This window comes from Camelus bactrianus, chromosome 22, assembly GCF_048773025.1.
Source record: "Camelus bactrianus isolate YW-2024 breed Bactrian camel chromosome 22, ASM4877302v1, whole genome shotgun sequence".
Classification (NCBI taxonomy): Eukaryota; Metazoa; Chordata; class Mammalia; order Artiodactyla; family Camelidae; genus Camelus; species Camelus bactrianus.
The window spans coordinates 20,715,162-20,740,617 of NC_133560.1; the positions used below are offsets into that span (position 1 = coordinate 20,715,162).

The 25,456-nt window shown below is 54.9% G+C and overlaps 1 protein-coding gene across 1 annotated transcript; it reads left to right on the forward strand.

Moving 5' to 3' along the window:
- Positions 1 to 1,376: 1,376 nt before the first annotated feature.
- LSM4 (LSM4 homolog, U6 small nuclear RNA and mRNA degradation associated) lies at positions 1,377 to 13,081 on the forward strand. The gene is made up of 5 exons (XM_010972153.3): positions 1,377 to 1,505; positions 5,624 to 5,665; positions 7,645 to 7,743; positions 10,303 to 10,486; positions 12,399 to 13,081. The coding sequence occupies exons 1-5, from the start codon at positions 1,503 to 1,505 to the stop codon at positions 12,488 to 12,490; spliced, it is 420 nt and encodes a 139-aa protein (XP_010970455.1). The 5' UTR covers positions 1,377 to 1,502; the 3' UTR covers positions 12,491 to 13,081.
- Positions 13,082 to 25,456: the final 12,375 nt, after the last annotated feature.

Genomic DNA, 25,456 nt, shown 5'->3' on the forward strand with positions numbered 1-25,456 from the left:
TCGAACTTTGAATTTTTATCTTTTCCTAGGCTACGTGGTACCGATACTCTCTCAGGATGCTGGGCAGCAGCAATGAGCCTCAGGTCTGTCAGTCACATGGTCACAATGGTAAACAGCTGATATGCTTACAACTATTCTGTTTTTCACTTTCAATGCAATATATAATAAATTATATATGATATTCAACACTTCATTATAAAATAAATTTGTGCTTGATTTTGCCCAACTGTAGGCTAATGTGACTGTTCTGAACACGTTTAAGGTAGGCTAGGCTAAGCTAAGCTACGATATTTGGTAGGTTAGGTGTATTAAATGCATTTTCAATTTACAATATTTACAACTTACAGTGGGTTTATTGTGATGTAACCCCATCATAAGTCAAAGAAGATCTGTATTCCTGTTTTTAACAAGCAGGAAAGGGGAGGAATCCCCTCGCCAGACCCATCTCCCCTCACCAGGTCCCAGAGGGGAGATTTTAGTGCCCCAAGCCTGCCTGATGGCAGGTGACTGGACCAATGGATTCTCATCCTCTTCTGCCCAGGTCTCTGAGACCTGATGCAGGGGAATCTTTTATTGAGAAGCTGAGCAGCAAGAGCTCCCTGAGTCAGCTCTGAGAGGCATAGGGTCTTTTCAGCTGGAAGAACCTGGCCCTGGGCTTAGTAAGAAAAGGCTCTCAGGCCAATGCTGACTCTCAGGAAGCCTAGTGAAGGGTGGTCACTAGAGGAGGACACCTATTGCTCAGCCTCAGAAGGGCTAGGAGTTTTGTACGGTTATTCACTTCTGTGTTTCCAGGAACAGGCACATAGTAGGTGCTCGAGAAATATTTGTTGCATGCCTGTGTATCAAGTGCTCAGTATGTGCTAAATGATGTTCTATGTGCTTTTACATGGCTTGATTCATTTAGTCCTCACTGAAACCTTCTAGAGCAGACACTTATTACGCCCATTTTACAGGGAGGCAAACAGAGGCTGAGGGGCACAGCCGAGATTCCAATCTACCAAAAGACGTGCCTTAGATAACGGTCAACTACAATAATGAAAATCAGCAGAGTAAGAGCCCGAAGGGAGACATTACACACATCTCAATAACCACGGAGTTTTCGTTCCTCCATTTGGAAACTGACGGCAATAACCGAATTTGTCCACCCGGTGGAGCCCCCGAGATCAGCCTAGGGTTTCACTTGCGCATGCGCCCTTACCCACAAGGCCTCCTGCGCCGGCGCACGTTGCTCCACCCCCTTTTGCAGCTCTCACAGCGGCACTTTACGATTCTGTCCCTTATTTCTCCGGTGGGAACACGGCCTGCCCCACCCCTCGGGCTTAATAGGTCCCGCCCTGCTTTGCTTGGATTGGTTGTCCATCTCATGAGTACCGCGCTGACTGGCTTGCGTCACTGCCACTCCATTTCAGGCTTGTGGCGCGCAGCGGGGCGGCTACCGGCGGGAAGGTGATCGGCGACGGCGGCGGCGGAAGTGGCCGGCGAGCCCGGTCCCCGCCGACACCATGGTGAGGGCAGGGGAACGAGGGAGCCGGCTGTCGAGGGACTTCGGGGCGGGTGCTGGGGCAGGGATAACCCGGAGGGATCGTGCAATCGGGGCCTCGAGTTCTGCCCCCGGCCCGAGGTGGGGGAAACTGAGACTGAAGAGGCTAGGGGCTTTTCTCAGAACACCCAGCACGATGTTGTCAGGGGAATTTGGGATTGGACGAACGTGTTATCATAGTATAGCGGCCTAGCCTCACCGTACCCATTTTGCGTATGGAGAAACTGAGGCCAGAGAGGACGGGAACCCATCGAAGGGCACGGTGAATGCAGCAGTTTTCGGGCAAGGAAATGGTTCCGAGTGCATTCTATCCAGTCTAACCTAATAGTTAGGAAAGCTGGAGTGCCAGAAGTAGGAGACAGGTCTGCGTTCTCAAATTAAGCCAATTTGAAGAATTTCATGGCTTGTAAGGCCCTTAGGATACTAACCGCACAGCCTCCTGTGCCACTTTTCAGACTGAAAAATAGACCTAAGAAAGGATTTGCTTCTCCCTGGGTCACATGGCATGTCATTCCGGGGGGTGGGGGGCATTTTGAGCCAAGGATGGACTAAGCTCATCCCAGTTCACAGAAATAAAAATCAATCGAGGACCTGACAGGAAGCCTCCTCCCCAGGGCAATGCTGCTCACAAGTTGTGAAAGTTGTGGATGTAAGTCAGAGCGTGCCTGAGCCTTCAGTGTACGACAGGGAAATGGAGGTCCATCCAGAGGAATTTAGAACTGGGAACCTCCTGGGAGAGTGGCTGGCCCATCAGCACCTGAGTCGCTCTGAGATGGTTGCTGCACATTTCTCAGAGCCCGTGATGAGGGCTCACACTAAATCCTTCTAGTCGATGTAGAGATGGAGAGAAGGGAGCAGATTCCTCTCTGCTGGAGGGTAGACTTGGTTGAGGGAATGGGTAGAGCTGGAAGAATCCATCTCTGTTAAGCTCCATGGAAACAGGATCTTTGTTTTTTATCCCTGGTATATTCCCAGATCTTAGAACCATGCCTTTGTGAAGTACAGATTCATTCATCCAGCCTGTTGCCATCTTCTGAAGAGTTTTCAGGCATGGACAAGGCATGACACACCGCCTGTTCCCTGTGGTCGGGACAGGGCCAGAAGTGGAGATCTGAGTAACAGCTTCCTGAATCGGGAGCCTTAGGGCACCATTAGGTCTAGTCCTGTATTGGTCTGGACCTGAGGGCCAGACACCAGACATTCTGAGAAAGGAACTTGCATTCCTGAAGCTTTTTTGTGACCTTCCCAGCTCCAGGTGGCCCTGTCTCCCCCTGAACTGGGTGTTCAACCCTCTTCTGTCTCCCTGGCACCTTCCTCTGTCTTTCGCTTCCCGCCCCCTGGCTTTCTGTTTCACCAGGATCCTCCCCTTCCCCTTGCCTCTGTCTCCAGCATAGTTCCGGGACAAGGATGTAGAGGATGGCAAGACGTGGCCACTGCTCCAGGCCATTGCAGTCTTGGAGGGCTATCCCAATGCCACCTCCCCCTAATCTGAGCCTCTGCTTGTCTGTGGGGTTGGGCAAGTATCCCCCTGCCCTAAGTGTGTCCCTAGGTGGTATGTGCTGTATTTGGTCAGCAAATATTTACTGAATCCCTCTCATGTGCCTGGCCCGGTGTTTGGCGCTGGACAAAGTCCACACCCTCTGAATTTTCCAGTCTAGCAGGAGGCTTGGCGTTTCCAGTCTAGCTAGGGAGACATAATAAATAAACAAGTTAATTAGAGACTGGTTACGGCCTATAATAGAAACAGCAGAGGGTGGCCCAGGTGGAAACCTTGTTCCCTAGATGGGGTTATAATGAGGGCCTGGCTGTAGGCGGATCTACCAGCCAGGGGAAGGGCACCCCAGGCAGAGGGAACTGAGGAACAAAGGTTGGCCAGCAGCAGCAGGTGGGGTGTGTGAGGAACAGAGCAGGCCAGTTTGCTGGAGGCGCATCAGGCCTGGCTTTGCTGCCTACCTAGGGAGTGGGTGCACAGGAGGACAGTTGTGAGCAGGTGCTGGTCCCATCTGCATCGCAGCCGTACTTGGAGGGAACACTGCCAGCAGCAGCTGAGGAGGCTGTGGGTCCTCCAGTAGCTGGGATAGGGTCAGAGCCAGAGAGAAATTGGCATAAAAGCTGCATATGCCATGAAAGGCCATCTCTGGGTCCCCTGCTGACAGGCATCAGCCTGCTTTCCCCAGGTTTACCGGGACCTTGCTACATCCCTGAGTAGGTCCCTCCTGCTCTCGCCGCTGGTGCCTCATCTAGAGGGGCCTTGGCTGTACTGCTCCGACCCTCCCTCCACCTCTCAGCACTGAGTCCATCTTCACTCTCCCCTTCCAGGGCTAACCTGGTTCTGTCCGCTCTCTGGTGATCTGGGAGGAGGACCCAGGTGTCTCATCTCCCCAGTCCAGGTACCCACTGGGGACACAAGAAAACAGGCTTGCCCAGGAAAGCGCAAGGCTTCTCCATAGTAAAGTGCCACCTGGGTGTGTGGCTCCTGCAAGCCCTTCTGAGCCTCCTGTTCTTCCTCCACGGCTCGCTGCGCCCGGGCAGCATCACACAGGTGCATTCCAGAGGTGAGGGCAGGAGCTGCAGGTTGGCCATGTTGGGACCCCAGTTGGCCTGCCTACCCACCCATCCTTCTCAGAGCAGCCATCTCTTTCCACGTGGCCCCTTCCTCCTTATCTTGCCCTTCCAGGAAGCCAGTGCAGGAAGTGGGCTTGGGCCTGGCTTCCTGTCGCCACTGGATCTCCCCCCGCCCTCCCGCCCCTGGGTGGCTCTTCTCAGGGAAGGCCCATGAGATGTGGGATTTCCCCTCCAACACACACCAAGCCCTTCCATAGAGAGCCATCCTCTGGGCATTGAGGGCCATTTGTGGCCTCCTCGCAGAGAGGCCTCTGGTTCCCACCAGTTGGAGAAGAAGCTGCCCCCTGTTGGGAACGTGAGGGCGGCCTGAAACTCCCCACGAAGAGCTCCTGGGGGTCAGGCCAACTTAGAATTCCAAATTGCTAGGGCAAGGTATGGTCCTCTCTGAAGCAGTGTCTTGTCTTGTCTTGTGGGGCTCTTGGTCTAGAACCTTCACCTGGCTGTACTGGATAGGCTGTCACCGGACCCTGGACCCCAGCACTGCCACTTGAGTGCCCCTTCTAGAGACCCAGAGGCAGGCCCCAGTGTATAGGTCATGATTTGTGTTCCCAAAATGAAAAGAGCTGATTTTTTCCCCAGTTATGTTTGTTATAAAAAAGAAATTTAGTAAAGATGGAAAAAGAACTCTCTTGAAAGTTCACCTTACCCAGATGAGTTTTTAAATTCCATCCTTTATCTGCTATCATTGCAGTAACCACAGACTTTTTTCCTGAAATGTTTCTTCCTCTCATCTGGTGAATTCCTCTCCATGAACACCCAGCTCAGATGTGGCCTCCTCAGATCGAGTTAACTCCCAAATACACCTGGCCGAATCACTCTTGGTTCTGTCGGGGCTGCCTTCTGAGGCGTGGGCTCGGCAGGAGCTGGCTCCTGGCAGATGGGGTCCAGCGAAGCTCTGTCTCTCACTAGCTTTCGGTTGGGCAAGTTCCTCAGTCTCGAAGCCGCAGTAGCCCCATCCGTAAAGTGGGTGTGATGATAACCATCAGTGATGCTGAAAATGAAAGGCCTAGCTAGAGCTGTGTGTATTAACATGGATATGTCTCAGAAGCATCAGTTGAGCTAAAAGACGCAAGTAGCAGCAGGACCTGTGTGCTTTGATGCTATTGATAAGCTTGGAGGGCTACGCCTGGTCCTGTCGAAGGTGTAGGTGTATACAGCATGAGCCACAAAGAAATGCCCAGAATGGTCAGCATCAAGCCCAGAGGGCAGCTGCCTCTGAGATGGCCGGGGTAGGGGAAGTGGTTTCTGAGACTTTTCTGTCCTAAACTGGGAGGCAGGTATATGTCCTGGGGTTGGGCAGTTAGGATGTGTTTCTATGGAGGGATGAACACTTCTGCACCCCCAGTGCTGTGATGAGCTGGCAGATTTGTGGGCACTGAAGCTCCAGGCATGCCCAGAGCGGGGGGCTCCACAGCCCTGATGAAACAGACCAGTCATGTGCTTTTGTCTGCCTTTCAGCTTCCCTTGTCACTGCTGAAAACAGCTCAGAATCACCCAATGGTGAGTATGTGCAGGTCTGGGATGGCAAGTTTCAGTGGCTTCCAGCCTCAGCTCAGGGTCAGGGACACTGGGCAAAGGGTGAGGTGCCTCCAGCCAAACCTGCTTTCTACCTGTCCATGAAACAGTGGTTTGACCTCTTCCCTCTCCCACACATCTCAGGACCTGTATCATTGCTGCTGCTGCTCAAAGTAATACATGCTTATTTAAAATGTCAAATAGTTAGGGGATGGTATAGCTCAGTGGTAGAGTGCATGCCTAGCATGCTTGAGGTCCTGGGTTCAATCCCCAGTACCTCCTTGAAATAAATAAATAAATAAATAAACCTAATTGCACCCCCCCAAAAGTTTTTAATTAGAAAAAAAAATCGAATACTAGAGAGACCTAGAAAGCAGAAGCCCCTCTTCATTTACTTCCCAGTTATTTAACTAATTCTTTGATACATACATGTCCAGACTTAATGTGTATGTAAATGTGAATGATTTTTTAAAAAAATCTTATTTATTTATTATGAAAGTATAATTGATTTACAATGTTATGTTAGTTTCTACTGTTCAGCTGAGTGATTCAATTACACATATATATATTTTTTATTTTTATGTGTTTTATTTATTTTTGGTAGGGGGAGGTAATTAGGTTTGTTTATTTACTCTTAGAGGAGGTATTGGGGATTGAACCTAGGACCTCATGCCTGCTAAGCTCACGCTCTACCACTAGAGCTATACCCTCCCCCCATATATTGTTTTTCATTATAGGTTGTTTCAAGGTACTGAATATAGTTTGCTTTGCTACACAATAGGACCTTGTTTTTTATCTAGTAAATGTGAATGATTTTTTTAAAACATGGATGTGCTCGTGCAACACATATTCCCTAAACTGCTTTTGTCCTTCGTGACCCAGTGTGGGGTCTGTCAATAGGTTTTGTGGTCTTCTGTTTTTGGATTCAGATATTATTCACATACCATACAATTCAACCTTTTAAAAGAGTACAATTTGGGAGCATTCAGTCCATCTCCCACGTTGTGCCATGTGCCACCACCACTTCTGTGCAGTTCCAGAGCAATCCCGTCACCCCAAAAGGCAACCCCGTCTCCCTTAGCAGTTGCTCTCACTGCCCCCTGCCCCCTCAGCCCTTGGCAACCACTCATCTGCTTTCTGTCTCTGGATTTGCCTGTTCTAGACATTTCCTGTAAGTGGGGTCATATACTGTGTGGCCTTTCATGTCTGGCTTCTTTCAATCAGCGTGATGTTTTTGAGGTTTGTCCATGTTGTAGCGTGTGTTGGGGCTTCATTCCTTAAGGCTGGATGATACTCCATTGTATGGACACACCACATTATATTTATCCATTTGTCCATTGGTGATGTGGACATTTGGGTTGTTTCCACTTTTTGGCTATTTGTGAATATTTTGGCTGCCATGAACATCCGTGTATACATTTTTCCATGGATGTGTTTCTTCATTTCTCTTGGGCAGAGAACTGAATTGATTCTTTTTTAAATCTCACCCTTTTCCCTTCCCAGCAATAGCATGTCTTCAGAATTACGTGCTTTTCCCCAAACACATCAAAATAGACGAGTAATTATTGCAATGAAAAACAGTGTTTCCAGACCATCAATGCTCAGGCATATGCCATCACTGGGCACCTGCCCCCTGGGACGCCTCCTGGCCCCTGGCCACCCTGTTACCCTAACCTTACTCGTTCCTTTAAAGATTTGTAGGTTTTTTTTTTTTCCCCACCAAGAGGAAAAAAAAAGTGGCTTCATTGTAGTGCCCAGCAAAGCGTATAGAGAAAGCAGAGCACATTGCTTCTAAGACTAGGTCATCATTGAAGAGGGTTGGGGCACTATATGCTGTGGCCACTGGGTCCTGAGAAGAGCCGAGGATGTGTCTGAATGGGGCCCAGTGAGAAAGAGCCACTCTTAGGCTTAAGGCTCTACCTTCCTTGGGGCCCAATACTAACGTGGAACCCACTTCTCTCCAGTTGGTGGAGCTCAAAAACGGGGAGACATACAACGGGCACCTGGTGAGCTGTGACAACTGGATGAACATCAACTTGCGGGAGGTGATCTGCACATCCAGGGTGAGTCCCCTGTGCCCCGAGTTTGCGCCCGCTGCCTGGGGGCCCAAGGACAGCACCGGTATGGTGAGCACCAAAAGTGGGGGAAGTGTGGCTGGGAATGTGCACTTGGACCTGGGGCTTACTGAGCCTCAGCATTCTCACTTCCAAGTGGGGTGAAGGCCCCTCCTTGGGCCCCGTGGGAGGAGTGGGACGGGGCATACTGCAGCCTATACTGCAGGTCATCCTGCTGTGGGTGACTCCTCATGGCGGGCGGGGCCCGAGGGACTGGGCAGGATGTGGAGGGAACAGACGGACAAGGCTCCAAGTCTCTAGTGCCCTGGACTCTGAACCTGACCCTGAGGGACTTAGGCCTTGGGGTACTTCTGGCTGTAAATACCTGCTCTACAAGGAGGGGGTGGTCTCTGGGCCCACCTCTCCTTGTCAGCCTCTGCTGCCTTTGGTCCTGGCTGTGGGCATTGCCCACCATTCAGGCCGTGGTGGCATGGCCCTGGGATGTCCAGTCCACCCGGTGGCTTGTTTACCTCCTCAGACCTGAAACCAGGAAGTACAGGGCCAGGGCTGGGGAGAATGTCACCCAAGGTCAGAGGCCTTCCCCGTGTTGGGGTGATCCACAGAGTGCCGAGGATGAGGACGGTGGTGAAGGCTGGACTCCCTCCCACTAACCTGCACTGGGTTCTGCTAGAGCTTTCCTTTCACCTGGATTCCGGTCTCCGGGAGGGCATGACCCCCTCCCCGCACCTGCTCAGCTCTGTGACCTGCTTCTTGTGACCGAACTCCTGGTGGCAGGTGTCTATTTCCAGTGTGGCTGCAGTGTCCAGCTGAGTGCATGTCTTCCTGCACACAGCCCATAGGCCTAGGATCTAGAACCAGTCACTGGGTCTCAGAGCAAGGTCAGTCCAGCCTCCATGGCCAGCTGAGTCTGGACATGTGGCTCCCCCCACTCTGTGACCCAGTGGTTGGGAGGAGAGGCTGGTGTGAGGTACGATCTCACTCAGGCCAGGGGCGTCCTCATCTGTAAACAGGTAGTGGCAGCCCCTCCCTCCCTTGGGCAGCGGGCTGAGAAACCACAGAAGAGCAAGGGTTGAGAGGCATTTAGCTGCCCCCATGAAAAGCAGAAGAAGCTGTGTTCCTCCTGGGAGTGTGCTGGGCTTGGCCTGTCCTTAGCTGAGGGAAAGTTGAGCCCTGAGCACCCAGTCCCAGCCCTAAGCTTCCACAGAATCTTTGTTTCTGTCTGGCTGTACTTTGGATCCCCAGGGACTTGGCCCCTCAACTCCCCTTTCTGGGAAGGAATGCTCTGAGGCCTCTTGGGGTTCCTCTATGGGTTGGGGGCTCTTAATGTGTGTTCCTGGGAAGAGTTGGTCTTCAAACATTCCCTTTGTCCCTGCCTAGTGCCTCCACTGGGCTGGGCCGGACCGACCCAGGCACCGCTGACAAGTGTCAGGCAGGAGGACTGGGGGTTTTGAGGAGGCTGGAAGCAAAGCCTGTTGATGGCTAGAGTTAATCAGACAACGAAAAGGTGGGAACAGCGTGTGCAGAGTGCTGGGGGCCAGAAGCCCACTGTGTGTGTTCCCGAAAATTCCAACTGGAAGGCAGATTGAGTGCTGAGAGAGGGCAGCCAGGGTGGGGCTGGATCTTGGGCCCTCTGGAGCCACGCTGAGGAGTTTGGATCTCATCCTTGGGCTGACAGGGTCCTGATTGGGATCTAAGCAGGGAGATGTCTTGGTCTGATTTATAGGGGCGTGTGGGGGTTGGGGAGAGCACTGCCCTGGCTTCTGGCTTGGGGCAGCAGGGGTGGGGCTGAAGAGCTCATCTGATGGAAGAAGCCCTGGTCTCCTGCCCAAGGGCAGCAGGAGGAGGCTGGCAGTGGGGAAGGCCTTGTGCTGGTCACAGGGTGTATGGTGGAGGGGGCGGGGCATTCTTCCTATGAACAGCAGGGTTGGCGTTGCCCTAGAGTCTGCAACGTTACAAGCCCCCTTGTCTCTAGCCTCCATTAGCTCCCCTGAAAACTGGCATCACTGGAGCAGCCCCTGGCTGGCGCCAGACCTGCCTCCCCACCCCTCTCCTAGCCCTCTTCACCTGTCAGGCAGAGTCTCCATCCTGCTCGCGGGTGTCCCCTGCCCAGCTCAGACCCTGTCAGGAGATACTTGGGTGAAGGAATGAGTCAGGACATGTAGAGAGGGTTCCAGAAGATGAGTTCTGGGAAGCTGGGGGCAGGAGGTGGAAGGAGCTAGGCTGTGGCAGCACCTGGCATGTGGGACAGACTCACCCGTCTTTGGGCTTTGGGCTGCATCCCACACCCGAGGGCAAGCTGAGGACACGGAGGCCTTCTCACGTGGCCCCACCCCACCCTCCTCATGTTGGAAGGGCTGTCCAGGGTCTGGAGAGATCCTGCTGGAGGGGGACCCTTCTTATGTCATGTCCAGGACAAGAACTTTGCAGCCTGAGAAGGTGGTGCCCGGCACAGGCGGCCTGAGGGGACAGATGCTGCCCGCGCTGTCTGCATCCATTCTGCGGGGACAGCCCCTCTTCCCCAGATCAGACACCTCCCTTCTCGTGCAGGATGGAGACAAATTCTGGCGGATGCCTGAGTGCTACATCCGCGGCAGCACCATCAAGTACCTGCGCATTCCTGATGAGATCATCGACATGGTCAAGGAGGAGGTGGTGGCCAAGGGCCGTGGCCGAGGTGGCCTGCAGCAGCAGAAGCAGCAGAAGGGCCGTGGCATGGGGGGTGCCGGGCGAGGTAGGCTCCCCTCTCCCCCCTTCTCCCCTAGCAGGCTGGCCACCTGAAGCTGCCAGGGCCTCCCCACTGTGGGGTGAGAGCAGCACGTGGTGTCTGTCCCAGCCCAGTGTTGACATTCTTGGCTGGTGCCGTCACGGTGCCCCAGGCCTGGCTCTGAGCCCCTCCTACATAAAGCTGAGGGCTCATGACTCACGGGGTGCTCCTGTGTGGAACGGCTGATGCTGTTGGGAGCCTGGCTGAGTCCTGGTGGTCAGTGCTGACTCCCCCGCCCACTGGGGCCCTCCTGCAGTGGCTCTTGATGCTCCTTAACTCCAGGTCCAGCCCAGACTAACCCAGCGGGACTCGAGCCCTGCCTCTGTTTCCTGGCAGGTGCTCTGGGCATCTCCCCGAGGAGGCTCAGTTTCCGCTCTGCAGAGAGGGTTCCATGGTGCCTGCCTCATCAGGCTGCTGCTGAGGACCCCTGGTTCAGGGCCAGTATGGGACCCTTCCCTGCTGTGACTCCTTATACAAAGCTGGCATCATATCATGCCTTTTTGATAGATTCCCACCCACACCACCCTGAGATTATAAATCTGGCATAAAATTTAAAAGCTGACTTGTGCAATCAGCTGTGGCCTGAGCCCAGAGGCCATCTGCAGATCCCACCCCTCCCCACCTCTCCCACCCAGCTCTTGTTCTTAGAGGGACCTGGTTTTGTCTCTTCCATCTGGAGGGGCCTCCTGTGTGCCAGGAAGGACACAGCAGCCAGCCCTGAGCCAAGGCTCACATGTTGGTCAGTGACATGTGAGGAACCAGAGGGAAGAGGGCAGGAGGGCATTCCAGGTGGAGGGTAGCCAAGGCCTGGGTGTGAGCAGGGCCCTTGGGGGTTTCACGACCTGTCCTGAGGGCTGGGCTCTTCACTGGGGGCCACCAGTGTTCAATAAGCTGCCCGAAGGAGCTGGGAGGTTGGGGAGAGTGGCTTGCTGGGGCTGCTCTGAACACAGGCCATGGGGCCCTCACCAGCAGGTGGAAATCTCGCAGGAGCCCCCAAGTGGCCAGGCTCCCCTTGGCGACGCTGGTCTTGCCCTGTGAGAGATGAGGTTAGGCAGACCCTGCCAGCATTGGCTTCTGTCCCCAAAGGGCCCCCCACTGCATATTTGTGGCAGAAGGGGGCTGTGTGTACATTTCTGTGTCCCCATGCTACCCTGATCCTTCTGGGACCTCCTTGGGCAGGGGCACACCTGATCCTCAACTACTTGCTTCCTTCCAGCAGCACTGCCACGTGCTCCATGTAAAATGTCTTTTGGAAATAGCCCCACCGCTGGCTGCAGAGGTCGGAGCTCAGGAGGCTCCCCTTCCCCTCTCCAGGCTGGATACACAGGAGACCCCCCAGTCATTTCTCTCCTGGGACAGACATGGGCAGTGCTAGAGCCAGGGAGGCCTGGGTCGCCTGGTGCAGTCGCCAGCCTCACAGCTGGGGATCATTGCCTCACCCCTGGACTGAGTCCAGCCCTTGTCCTAGCGTTGTTCCGTCCTCCTCCTGGAAGCCCTTCTGGCTTTGTCCTTCCAGTGACCACCCACCACCTTAGCCCCCCGCCCTCTTCCCAGGACGCCTGCCCCTAGCCCCAATGTGACTTGGTGCCAACCTCTGTCCTCTCTGGTATCCCTGGCTCCCCTGGGAGGCCTGGTCTTGTCCCGTGTCACACTGAGAATGTTCTGGAGCACTACCTATGCCCTGCCCCTCCACCTCAGGTTTTCAGCCTGCCCTCCTCTTTGGAGATACTGTCACTGCCCCCACTTTACAGAGGTGGAAGCTGAGGCTCAGAGGGGTTTGATGACTTGGCCATAGTCCAAGGGTTCCCATCCCTGTTCCCAGTCCACTGTGGGGCCTCCCAGCCCAGCTCCGCTGCAGCCCCTTTCCTCTGTCCCACAGGTGTGTTTGGCGGCCGGGGCCGAGGCGGGATCCCAGGCACTGGCAGAGGTCAGCCAGAAAAGAAGCCGGGCAGACAGGCAGGCAAACAGTGAGCCACCCTCCGTTCCGCAGAGGCTGAGCTGCCTCTGCCACCACCACCGCCACCGCCACCACCGAGCATCTGCTCCCACCCCCGAGGCTGCTTTTCTACTCTCCAGTTCATGAGTCAATTCAGAACAAAAAGAAGAGGCAGGTGTCGGGGGAGGACCCCTTGCCTGTCATCTTGTGAGCCTCCTCTTTTTTTTTTTTTTAAGCCAGCAGTTCTACAGTTGGAAATGTTATTCTGTGCTTCTGGTTTGGTGAAGTCACAGCCAACTTGATTCCTGGAAGATCCTGTGTTTAATGCATCCTTAAAGCCCGCGCTCTTGTTTTCAGGGCCGGCATTTTTCCAAACAGGTTTGTTTTGCATTTTGTGTTAGACCCCCGTGTGGCGAACAGATGGGAGGTTTTTCATTTTAAGCTGTTTGCACTGAGATTGACAGCCTGGAGAGTTTCCTGAAACACGGACCCTGAAATTGCCTTTGCAAAACAAATCCGGACTAATGGATGCCTCAGAAGCTGTCCCAGGGTGACGCTGGGCCCTGTCCCTTCGCCTCCTCTCTCCCTCTGTGTGTTACAGAAATAAAAACAAATACAACTACAAATGGCAAATCCATAATTCCTTTGAACCGTTGGGTTCATCTTGTGTGTTCTCAGGAAATCACAGACCCATGAAAGAAATTTCCTTTTGCAGGCTGTGGCCTCTCACTAAGGGGAAGCATTTCACCGGGGCACAGGTTGCAATGTCCCTCAATGTCCTCTTACGAAAGTTGAAAAGCAAGACTGGTGCCTGGGCAGTGGGGGAGAGAGTGGGAGCCGTGTGGAGGTGGGGGAGGGAAGTCCTGGGCGGGAGCCAGCGTGACACCCACATGGCCTGGCTTTGCCACCAAGGTTCTGCCCTCTGTCCCTGTTTCGCAAGCACCATTCACACCAGAGTTCACCAAGAGAGAGGCTGTGACGGGCAGCTGCCTCTAGGAACAAGTGAGGGAGGTTTTCGTGAACCTTTTACCTCCTCTCCAAGTCAGGGAACCACCTGTCCACATCTCAGTGATTTGCCTGAGAGGCTGAGCCAGCGCTTGTACAAAATGCTTCCAGTGATGGGGGAAGGTATAGCTCAGTGGTAAAGTGCATATGGAGCATGCACAAGGTCGTGGGTTCAATCCCCAGTACTGCCATTAAAATAAATGAATCTAATTATCTTCCCCCTGCAAAAAAACACTACGTTACACAACATTGTAAGTCAACTATACTTCAATAACAATAAAACTCAAAAAATAAAATTAAAAAAAATGCTTCCAGTGATATCGTCTGCTAACTGATTCTCCTCGGAACCGCAGGGACGGCCCGGTGCTGGGAGGCCAGTTCCTGTGGATGTGGGTGCTACTTGTCACCATCCTGAGACCAGGTGTGAGGAGCGATGGGAAGAAAAGTTGGTGGGGCCTGTAGAGCTCCACTTAGCAGACCTGCAAAGTCCTGGCCTAGTTATCTCAGAGATCTCTGAATTTAAGATTTCTCCTTCCAATCCTATGTGAAGAATGTAGTTCCCCACCCCCAATCATTGCTTCTTCCCTGTGGCCCCCCTCCAGGGACGTGCTGCTGCCTGAATCCTTGTCTAGTGACAAAGAGACACTTTAACAAAGGTGAGGGATGGGGGTATGGGGTCTGAGTGTGTGACCTGGGCCCTGAGAACCCACATCGTCATCAGAGATGTGGGCAGTGGCCCCTGGCAGGATGGGCTGTGCAGGGGCCCTGCTGACAGGCCTGAATGAACAAGGAGACAAGGGCCGCTGGGGAGGGAGAGGGCAGCTTTCATAGCCCACCTCCCCCATCGCCCTGGACGCATAATCTCATAATGGTCTCCGGGGCTGGGTTTCCTCCCTGCCGCGGGTCATCTGGTGAGGCTTTGATGAAATCCGGGGGCGGGAGGCTCTGGGTGGGTGTCCTGGGCTGCTGCGGCTGCGAATGCGAAGCCCTTTAAAAGCCCCACCCCACCCCCACCCCCGCTTCGCGGTTTGGTTTTTCTTCCCTTACTTAGCTCTGGACCAAGAATGTGTACAGACAGTCCCTAGGGTCACTTCGCAGCTCAGGGTCTTGGGTCCCCGACGCGCCGTCTCGGATCTCCGGCGCATTCCCCGCGTGCGTAATCGCGGCTTCCCGCCCGCGCCGCCAGCCGCGCCTGCCGGCCCTGACCTTTCCAGCCGGGCAGTCCCGGCTTGGCTCGTGGCCCAGTCCCCTGCTTGCCCGCTGGTGACGTGAGCCACCTCCCCAGCTCTGGCCTCTTAGCTGCCCATGGGCATCCGGAAGGCGCCGTCCGCCTGAGCTGGGTGTCGGGACATCCCCGTTTTCCAGTCTTCTTCCTTAATTTCAAGAAACTGGCCTCAGCCCCTCAACAAGAAGAGAAACCAAAAGCATTGGCCTAGTTCCTACACCATGGCCTCGAGCTTTCTGCCCTTCTGGGGGTCTGTCCTCAGGAACTGGCACCCCCATCAGCTGACTAGTGCTGGCTTCCTTAAGTTTAGGTGGTTCTCTAGGCCTGGGCCTCCTCCCCTTGGAGTTTGCTCCTGTTCCTGGCTGGTTAAGGCGGCTCATATGCCCAGGTGTGACTCAGCCTGGGGCCAGCTCCACTGGGCCAGCCTGGGTGGCCCTGCTGCCTCAACCTGGGACCAAGAGTCCATTTCAGAGACTTTGCTGCAGCCAGCAGCCTCAAGCAGCCCCACAACGTGGTACTGGGTGGGAGGGAGTCTATTGCTTTCCTGTGTCATCTCTGTCCGCACACACCTCCGCACTGATTCCTCCTCCACTGGGCCTCTAAGAGCAGCTCCATGGAGCAGCTCTACCCTGAGCCTGCCGCCTTTCACCTCCTCCAGGTGGGCTTGATGGCAGTTGTCCTCCCCACCCATCCAGCTGGACCCTGGGGTCCACACGTCCTGGCATCTGCAACATGCGTGTCCCTAGTGGCTCAGCACGTGACTTGGTGTCCTCTGATGTCCCTCTGTGGACAAAGAGCTACTTGACCTCTGAGGGGTACTGAAGATGGTCTGATGTCCACTCAGATGACCTCACTGGGAGAAGCTACCCACCACAATGGGAGCAGAAGGCCGGTGGGAGGCATGGAGGAACTGGGGCCACAACCCCATCCCAAGGCACTGGAGACTCAGTTGTGAATGAGGCAGAGAACCCCCACTATGGTGGCCCTTAGCTTCTGCAGTGGTGATCTGGCAAAAAACAAGCTGAATGCATAAATTCGGAGAAGAAACCAAGGATGGGGAAGAGAGTTGGTCTGGGCAAGCTAGGGGGTGACATTTGAGAAAAGGGCTTGAGGGAAGCAAGGGAGCCAGTCATCTGGGGAAGAGAGTTCCTGACAGGGAAATGTCTTGTGCAAAGGCCCTGTGCAGAGTAGTGACAGGAACAAAGCGAGGAGACAGGAAATGGGGTGGGTGCAGGCCCTGAGTTAGATGGTAAGCCACAGAAGATTCTGGAACAGACTAAGGCAAGGTTGGAAGCCAAGAGACAGGAGGCAGTGCTGGGGGCTCAGCCCAAGCTAGAGGCTGCTGAGGTGAGAGAAGGGGCAGGGGTGCCGTGAGGGCCCAGGCAGACAGGCTTGTTGTTCTGCAGGAAGTTCAGGAGGCTGGGATGGGACCTTTCCACAGAGCAGAAGGAGAACATGGTCAAACCAATTCCCTGAAGGACGAGAAGCCACTGGCCTCGGGAACAGAGCAGGGAACAACAGCAAATGCAAAGCCTTTGAGCTTCTGTGGCTGGCCAGGGGAGGGCAGAGAGGGCCATCAGACCCAGGGGCATGTGTGATCCTAACAATAGCCTGGCACGTGCCAGGCAGCTCCCACCTGCAGACACAGAGAGGGTGAGTAACCCACCCCAGGACACACAGCTCCAGAGCCTTCTCAGAGCTCCTCCTTCCGTCATCTCCTTGAACATGGAGGATCCATTTACCTTCTCTCAGTTCCACTGTGTCAGGTGTAGAATCAGGAGTGGGGGCCGGAAGGGGAAGCGGGAGGCAGATGAAGTCGGCACCTGCTCTAAAATTTACTCCCCAGCCTCAGCTGAGGGACAGGGTTCGAAGCACAGAGAGTGCTAGCAAATTTAACCCCACTGTGCCTCAGTTTCCTCGCTGGTCAGCCGGAATAACAGGGGACTCCACCTTACAGGGGTTGTTGGGAGGACGACATGAAGGCCAGAGGGTCAGTATGCATACAGCCAATGTACCACATATGTTTGAAAACACCTAGGAAAGGTGCTTTACCCAGCACCTATGGAGTGTCTGAAACCTCACCTGGGGCCTTCTTTATCTCCATAAGCCATGGGGTCCGAGTGATTGGTTCACTGTTTGGGGGGACCCGAGTGGCAGTGCCACACAGCAGGCAGTGGCCAGGCCACTGTTTTCTGTTCCCTGGAGGCTGGCATCCAATGCCTGGCCCAGATCAGTGAATGGTCACCTTACAGGCCCCAGGTCCTGCCCTGAGAGCCCCCTCCTGGTTTGGGCCCAGCCACCCTGCGGTGACTCACCCCGACCCCGCCTCCACTGGAATCAGGCACCGAAATAGTCACTCAGCTCACTCCCGGGAGTGGCCGTGGAAATATTTCAGGGCTGCATTCAGCGCCTAAAAATACTTGGCACAACCTCATGCATCTTCCCCTCCCTCATTCCCTTCTCTGTTCCTTTGAAAACAGTCCTTGGAATCACCCCAGGGGCCTGTCCCTCCACACTGCACCCCTCCAGCATGTTAGGCATCCCTGGCAAGCAGGGCAGTGGGATGTCCCCAAATGCCCAAGTCCATGTGGAGGGTGGCGAGGTGGCCTCCCTCCCTTCCTCTCTGTTGCCATGGAGAGACTCAGATGAGTTTCCCCAGAACTCTCTGGAAGGGCAAAGCCTTTCCACAACCCCCAGAAGTCTTGGTTCCTGGAGGGGGAGGCCAGGGCGCAGCAACATTGTCCAGGGAGATCTTCATTAGTCGGCAGTTTTCCTTAAAAATTAGAAAATGGTTCTTACCATTAGTGCTCATGAGGCTGCCAGAAGCAGGCCCCTAGGACAGGGGCCCTAGCTGGACTGAATTCCGTTGCCTCCACTGCCCACTTGCTTTCGGACCCCACATAGGTTGCAGGTCCTTTTCCTCCCCAAGGGGAGCAGACTTTCCCCTCCAAGGTACCCAAATATCCTTGATGTCATCCCAACCACTCAGCCTCCCAGGCACACTCCATCCTAATCACCAAGCCCCTTGACCTTTCTGGTGGCTGCAGGAAGGTGGAAGGAGCAATTGGAGTCAGGCTGTTGCTTGGCCCACCGGGGTCTGATCCAGCTTCTCAGTCCCCTGAAGCCTCCAGCTAGAGGGAACAGCTGGTGCAAAGGCCCTGGGAAAGATGAGTGCTGGGTGTCTTGAAGATGCAGCAAGTTGACTCTTATTGACTAAAGCCCACTCTTTATTCAGATTTCCTTAGTTTTTACCTAATGTCCTTTAAAAAAATTAAGGTAACATTTTCTAATGTAAAATCTACCATTTTAAAGTGAGCAAGTCAGTGAGATTTAGTACATTCACAATCATCTCGAAAAGAAACTCCATACCCATTCCCCCTTCCTCAGTCACTGGCAACTACTAATCTGCTTTCTGTCTCTGTGGACTTGCCTATTCTGGGCATTTTATATAAATGGGATCACACACTACGTGGTCTTTTGGGTCTGGCTTCTTTCACTCAGCATAGTATTTTTAAGGTTCATACAAGTTGTAGTGTGTATCAGTACCTCATTCCTTTCCTTGGCTAAATAATAGTCTATTGGAGGATGAATCACATTTTGTTTATCCTTCATGGACATCTGAACTGTTGAGCGTTTACTCTGTGTCAGGTACAGTTCTAAGCACTTAATACCCATCGCCCGACTACAAGGTCAACTGTGAACAACACACCCATTTGCCCATTTCACAGTTGGGGAAATGAAGGCACCGACAGGCAGGCCACCGAAGGAACCACAGGTTATCTCTTGGGTCTATATTCTCTGGAGATGGAGATAGAGAGATAATAAGGCAACCAAGAATTAAACAATGTAGATACTCAGTGAAGACCCTAAGGATCTTCCAGGCAGGGAGAGCAGCATGTGCAAAGGCCCTGAGGTGGGAATGAGCTAGTGTGTTAGAAGAAAAATGCAGAGGCTGATGTGGTTGGAGTGGAATAAGTGAGGAGGGAGGTAAGTGGTGGGCGCAGCTTCAGGAGCCTGAGGGATGTGCAGAAGGGTTTGGGCGGTACTGTGAGTTAGAGAGAGAGAGAGAGAGAGAGAGAGAGAGAGAGAGGGAGAGAGAGAGAGAGAGAGACTGAAACAGATGCAGGAAGAGAGAGGAGGAGAGACTGGGAGCAGGAGGGAGAGAAGGAGCTTTGGCATCTGGAGGGCTGGGCCCAAGTGGCTAGGGGTCTTTCGCCTGCTTCCTCCCAGCCCAGACCCCTCTGTGATACCCTGACTTCATGGGCAGGAGGTAACGGCTTTGTGCTGAAAACAATGTGGACACACAGAGGGTGGTCCATAAATGTTGGGTGGATGAACAGAGGGATGGACAGATGGTGGATGGATGGATGGACAGACAGACAAATGGACAGGGCAGAGGGAGGGAGGAAGACATGATACCCAGGTCAGTGCAGTGTGAACATCGTCTCCCACCTTCCAGCAGGTGATTGGATGGGAGTCAGTGGAGGAACTTATACAGCTGCCCTGGGACCTCACCCACTTCTCTCAAGTCTCAGAAGATGAATAGCGTGAAGTGGAGGCTACAGGAAGGGGGTTGGGCAGGGTGCCGTGAGTGCAGAGGCGGCCTGGCCCCGGCGGGTACCAGATGCTGCTACCTGCCTCTGCCTCTGAGTCAGCGTTGCCTTGGCAACTCGGGCCCTGCCGGATGCTCCTCCGGGCACATCCCCCATTACTGCAGCCACCTTCACTGCCGCCTCCTCACAGGGGGCAGGGGCAGAGGGGGCAGCTATTTTTATCCAGACTGTGGGCAGAGCTCAAGGACCCTGATGCCCACCTTCTCCCATTTCCGTCAGCTTGTCTCCTGAGCCACCCTATCCCTGCAGAGCTTGCAGCCAAACCTGGGGTGAGGAGGTTGAGTGAGGGGCCCAGTGGGGTTGGAGAGCCAGTTGTCCGAGGATCTCTGGGCTCTGTTTGGGAGGGGGGCTGGAGAGTGTCTCGTGAGGTTGGCCCTGGTGAGGGACATCATGGGCAAAGGTTGGGTGGCAGGATGGCAGCAGTGGTCAGAGAGCTGAGGAGTAACTGGGAGATGAGCTGAATCAGTGTGCCACAGAGGGTGTGAGGAGGCCAGGGTGGCACTCACAGAAAGAAGAAGATGGGTCCCTATGACCCTGGGCAGCTCCTATGCCCCCTGAACCTCCCCTTCATCCCCTGGAACATGGCACTGGTGGGGAAATGGAGGCAGGGAAGGTAGTCATGGGATCTACTTGGGCTAGCAAGGACTCCAACTACCCCCAACTGCAACTGCTGACAAAATAGATAATCTTGTGATCTCCCACACCCTGACCTTCTCCCATCTCCCCTTTCCTCACCCCCACTCCAGGCCTCTTCCATGATTCTCTTCCAATACATTTTGCATTCCTACCTCAGGGCCTTTGCATATGCCAATCCAGCTTTCAGGAACATCCTTCCCTGGTGCACCCTCAGGGTATTCCCTTTGTCTGCAGGTGTCAAGGTCTCTGTACTCTCCACTCCCCTTCTGAGAGGTCTTCATAGCTCTTGTCACTGCCTGATATTATATTACTTTTCTTTTTTCAGTTATTGCCACCTTAAGAATGTGGGTCCTGCTCAGCCTCAGTTTAACACAGCTCAATAATGGCAGTAGCCAGTGTGCCAAGAGATGGGGGAGCCAGGCAGGGAAATATGGGTGTCTGGATCCTCTCCACATGACTCAGAGCTGCATGGGCAGGGTGGGGACTTGGGAGTGACCTACAGCTACCTGGGCAGGGTTGACCTTCAGTTCAGGCCACAAAGTCCTGTCAGAGGTCAGTGAGTAGTGGGTGAGCCAGGCCAGGGCCAGGAGCCACCACCAGAGATCCCTCCCCGTTGTCCTCCTGGACTGTTGGGGCCTCCAGCTCCCAAGATAGCCTGTGAGTCCCCTAATAACTCACATACTGAACATCCCCAGGGCCACTGTGTCCCCGCTGGCCCCAACTGTGCTGCCCTAGGGGATAGTCACTCCGCTTTCTTTGTGCAGATTTATAGGGTCATCTTCTCTTCATGCCAGAGACAGAAGATTGGTTCCAGTCCCCAGCCAAGACCTGTGGATCTTAGTGAAAAATGGGGCTTGATTTAAAAACAATCATGTGTCTCTTCCTATTTCCCTGTTGTCTCCTGTCTTCTCCAGCTGGTTTCTCTTCCCACCTTGTTTCTCTCCGTTCTCTAGCTGTCCCAGTCCTGCTCCACCAGACTTTCCCTCCCTCCCTCAGGCTATCTCTTCCTCCATCTCAGCCTTTCTCCCTTTGTTTATCTCGCAGGCACTCTAATTCCCTTTCCCCTCCCATTATTTCTCCCCTCCAGCCCCCCTATTAGGAGGCCCTGATGAATCCGGCCTTGCGCAGAACCTGGGGACAGGCCCCTTAGCCTCGATCTACCCATTCATCAAATGGGCTGATCCTAGGCCATGAAGTCCTGGGAGGAGGGGAGTTAGGCAGTGTCAATTTCCTCTCCCCTGCTCCAGTCTGCACTCCGGGGCCAGGCCGGGAAGGGGTTAACCGCGTGCCGTCCCCTTCCCCCCAGCCCTGCATTTAATTAGCGGCCCCGCGGGCAGACTAGCCTGGCTGGGAGGAGGGGAGGAGTTGGGAGGGGGGTAGGAGTTGGTGGTGGTGGGGAGGCGGGGGAGAAGTGGAGGGGAGGAGCAGAAATGAAGGGAGAAGGACGAGTAGGGGCCGGAGGTAAAGAAAGGGGCGGGGAGCCAGCCGGGGGATTCGAATCCCGCCTGGCTAGTGTCCCCAACTCGTACCTCCGGGCTCTCGGTTCCCTTCCCCGACACTGGGGATGGGAATCCCCTCCCAACCCCCTCCCGAAGGCCGAGCCCAGCGCCCGCAGTGAAGGTCAGCTCTCTCCCCAGAGTCCGGTAGAAGAAACTGAGGCCCATGTAGAGGTGGCGACTAACTAGGACATTTATTTAGGAGTTTTGTCTGCGTGCTGGAGAGAAAAAAGAGAACACCAGTTAGTCCCAGACAGGCCACCCCAGGGGCGGTCTCTGCCCGTAGGAGGGGGCGACGGTGTGGGTCGGGGAAGCCGGGGAGGCTGGGTCCGAGGGGCCGTGACCTGGAGCCCAGAGGCCTTGGGGTGTTCTAGGTAGGCCATGCCCCTTCCTATGCCTCAGTTTCCCCATCTTTGCGTAGCGTCAAGGAAACTGGAAGGCGGACCCTCCCAACCACCACACCCACGGTCTCCGGCGCGACGTGGGGCGCGGGCCGGGAGGCCGAAGCATCAGCCTCCACGCCGCTCCGCCTCGCCTTGACGTCGGTGTTGACGCCACCGGCCCCCCTAGCCACAGAGTCAGGCCGCTGCGCAGGGTTAACTCTTGCGCTGCCGCCGGCCCACTGAGACCCCCAATAACATTTCTCCTCTCCACCCCCGTCACAGAAGAGGCCAGGCTGCGGGGACCGACGTAGGACATGTCCTGGGCAGACCCAGCCGCCAGGAAAGGCGGGAGGCCCCGATCAGTCGCCAAGCTTTTACCAGAGCCTGGAATGCGCCTCCCTCCCCAATCCAAGTCCCTGTTTACTGCGACACCCCTCCCTCCGGCCCGACCCTGACCCCTCCAGGGCTGGGCGTGTCCTTGTCCGGATCGGTCTCCCCGCCCCGGGCCGGAGACCCGGGGCGAGGTCCTCTCAACCAGCAATTTACTGCTTCAAGGTCGACTTTCTTACTCCTATTTTTAAGATGAGAACCGTCGAAGCCCAGAGAATTTAGGGGTCACCCAGAGCGGGGCTGTGCAGCCCTGGCCGAGCCCCAAGTCTTGCGGCTCCCCGGCCCCCACCCCTGTTGGGGGGGGCGATTCTTACGGCGGAGGCGGGGACCTTGCAGGCCCTCCCCTGCCCCAGGGGAAGTGAGAATGGGGGGGCCCTCCCCCGCATCCTCACCACTTCCTCCCGAGGAGAGGCGGCGGCGGGGGCAGGGGTAAGGGTGGGAGGCGACAGGCAGGAGAGTACCTAGGAGCGGCCTCAGGTTCAGAGTGGGTCTCCCTGCCCCCACGCCCGAGAGGGGCAGGACTGGCATTTATATGTGTCGCGTACCGGGGCCCCTCAGATTTGCTCCTTCCTTGGGGCCTCTTCCAAACAGGCTCGGACTCCTCTTGTTTCTCCCCATCCGGTCTGCCTCCTCCTTGCTCCCTCCGCAGCCTGCCTCACCCCTATTCCTTCTGCTCCCCTACACGGGCCTAGACCCCGTAGGGCTGCCGACCGGGTGCTGGCCCACAAAGCTCCCCGAAGGCCAGAAGTCCAGCCCCATCTCCTGTCTGCACCAACCCACCTCCCTTTACCCCGCCCCACCCGAGTCTGCCTGTAGAGATTCACCTGGATTCCAGCCTGCCCTCCAGAGATTGGAGCCATGCTTTGTTCAGAGCCTTAGTTTGTCCACGTGAAAAATGAAGACGAGTATTCTTTCCTCCCATGCTGCTGCGAGGCTTTTAAGGAACAGTGTTGAGGGTGGGGTTCCCATCTTGACATTGTGGAAGCATCTGCTCATTACTTCACTAACTCATCCATTCCAGCATCCATTTATTCGTTTAGTTATTTAATGTATCCATTGATTTACACATCCCCCATTCCCCAATCCCAGGCAGCCTGGGAAGGACGTCAGGGGCCCACAGTACCGTGGATGGGGACAATCCCAAAGTCTTGAGGCAGAAGTAAGAGCTTTCACGTAGCCAACCTGAAGCCTCCCCAGAGAGGCCCCTGGGGTCCCATCTCCATGAGGAAGCTGTCTGCCACCCCTGCCTCCATCTGTTCCCCAAAATGGGCCAGTATCTCCCCGAGCCTTGGGGATCTGGGCTGATGAAGGCAAACCCCACACATAGTAGGTACTACATAGTAGGTACTCATCACCAAGGCTGTGCACATTACTGAGCTCCTACTGTGTGCTGGGGCCCTCGGAGACGGGAAAGTGGTATGGGTTCCCGTGGCCCCTCCTGCCACCTGTGTGCACATGCCCCATTCTTCTTGGCTTGGCTGGGGGCCTTTAATGCTTTGTGGATACTGGAACATTCACCGTCCAGGACTGGCCCAGAGTGTCCCTGAGGAGGGAATGCCTGGGTTTTGCTCTTATTTCATCGTTTTTTGGTTTCCTTCTATAAAACTGGTTTTCCATTCCTGGTGGTGACTGGAAGCTTCCCTTTTGAAATATATTTACTGAAGTAAAAACAGAAAAGGGGTCGACTGAAAGGAAAAATTGTGACATTGACCTAAAGTGGGTTTCTATATTCTGGTGGTTACTTCCCATAAGTCATGTCAGTTCAGAGGTGATGAGAGATGGCCCAAAACCCTCACCCAGCTCACAGGCCTGGGCACACAGCAGGTGCTCAATAGAGGGTGGGTGGAATGGATGAATGATGGGACTGGAGGTTGGCCCAAAGTAAAGGAAAAACAAATCAACTTCTTAAGTTGGTCTAGTGAAATCGAATGACCCACCGTCTGACCCCCAAATCTTCTGTATCCAACGTCGGCCTATAAAAAGGGCCTACCCTGGGCCTGGGTATACAGCAAGTGTACATTAAATGTACCCTGGATGAATGCAGGGGCCCTGCTTGTCTTGGGGGGAGGGAGGCAGGGTGGTAGGCAAAGTTGTTTTCTCCTTGCGCGATCGCCCTCCACGGCTCACTCGGGACGATTGGTCCCAGCGTCTCTCTTGGACCTGTGGGACATCGTAACTTCCGGGAGCATCAACAGGGCCACGGATCATAAAGCAGACTCTGCCAGGTGTTAATCTGGTGCTGAAGGTATCTGTTTCCTGGTCTGTAAAGTGGTTTCGTGAGACTAGACAGACCCGATGCCAGCCCAGAGGGCAGAGGCTGGGTTCCCTCCCAGCGCTGGACAAACACCTGCACCGGACAGGGGAGGTGACTGGGGTTCCTGCTCCAGGCAAGGGCGGAAGCTGGGCAGAAGGTGAGGGGAGGGGCCGCCGCCTGCGCCAGTAACCTGATCCTCAGGAATGCGCCGGGGCCAGACGCGCCCCCAACCCGCGGCCAGCGCCCTTCCCCCGGCCGCCCCAGGGGGTCCTGCCGGCGGGCGGGCTGCCCCAGCAAGCCCCACCTCCACCAGCCCATGGGTCCTAAGCACCCTGGGACTGTCCCCACAAGCCCTACCCAGCCCCTCCAGTGTCCTGAGCGCCAGCGGACCATTCCTGGCCAGGCCCTCTGCCCCAGGACCACGCTGCTTTCACGCCTTTCTGCTTTCTGCTTAGCTCTTTTTCTTTGGGCCTTTACATTTTATCAAGTAGATTTTAGTCTCTAGGTCTTCAAATAAAGGCTAAACATTAAACCAAATTGCAGGCTGCTTTACACAAGAAAGCAAATCTTTTCATGCTGGGGAGAAGCCAGAACCGCGGAGATTTGAACACTGGCGCCGGGCATCAGGCTCAGCCTCCATTTGGAAGGCAGGGGTGGGAATGGGACTGAGTTCTCTTCAGGCCTAGGCTGTATGACCCAGGGCAGGTGGCACACCCTCTCTGGGAAGTGGGATGTCCCAAGAGTTGGGGAACTGCAGGGAGAATAAAGGCAAAAATGACTGCTGACCTAGCCCTAATTACCATCTCCTCCCTCAATCCCATCTGCCACTTCCACTGCCATTAAGACAAACACCACCTAGGTTTCCACGGAGATACCTCCACTGCTACCCTTGCCTTCCTTCTCTCCGCCTGGCTCAGTGAATCCAGTCCCACTTGCCTCTCTACCCTCCATCAATGTAGCCAGCTGGTTTTTGACCCTGGGCCTTTGCACTTGCTGTTT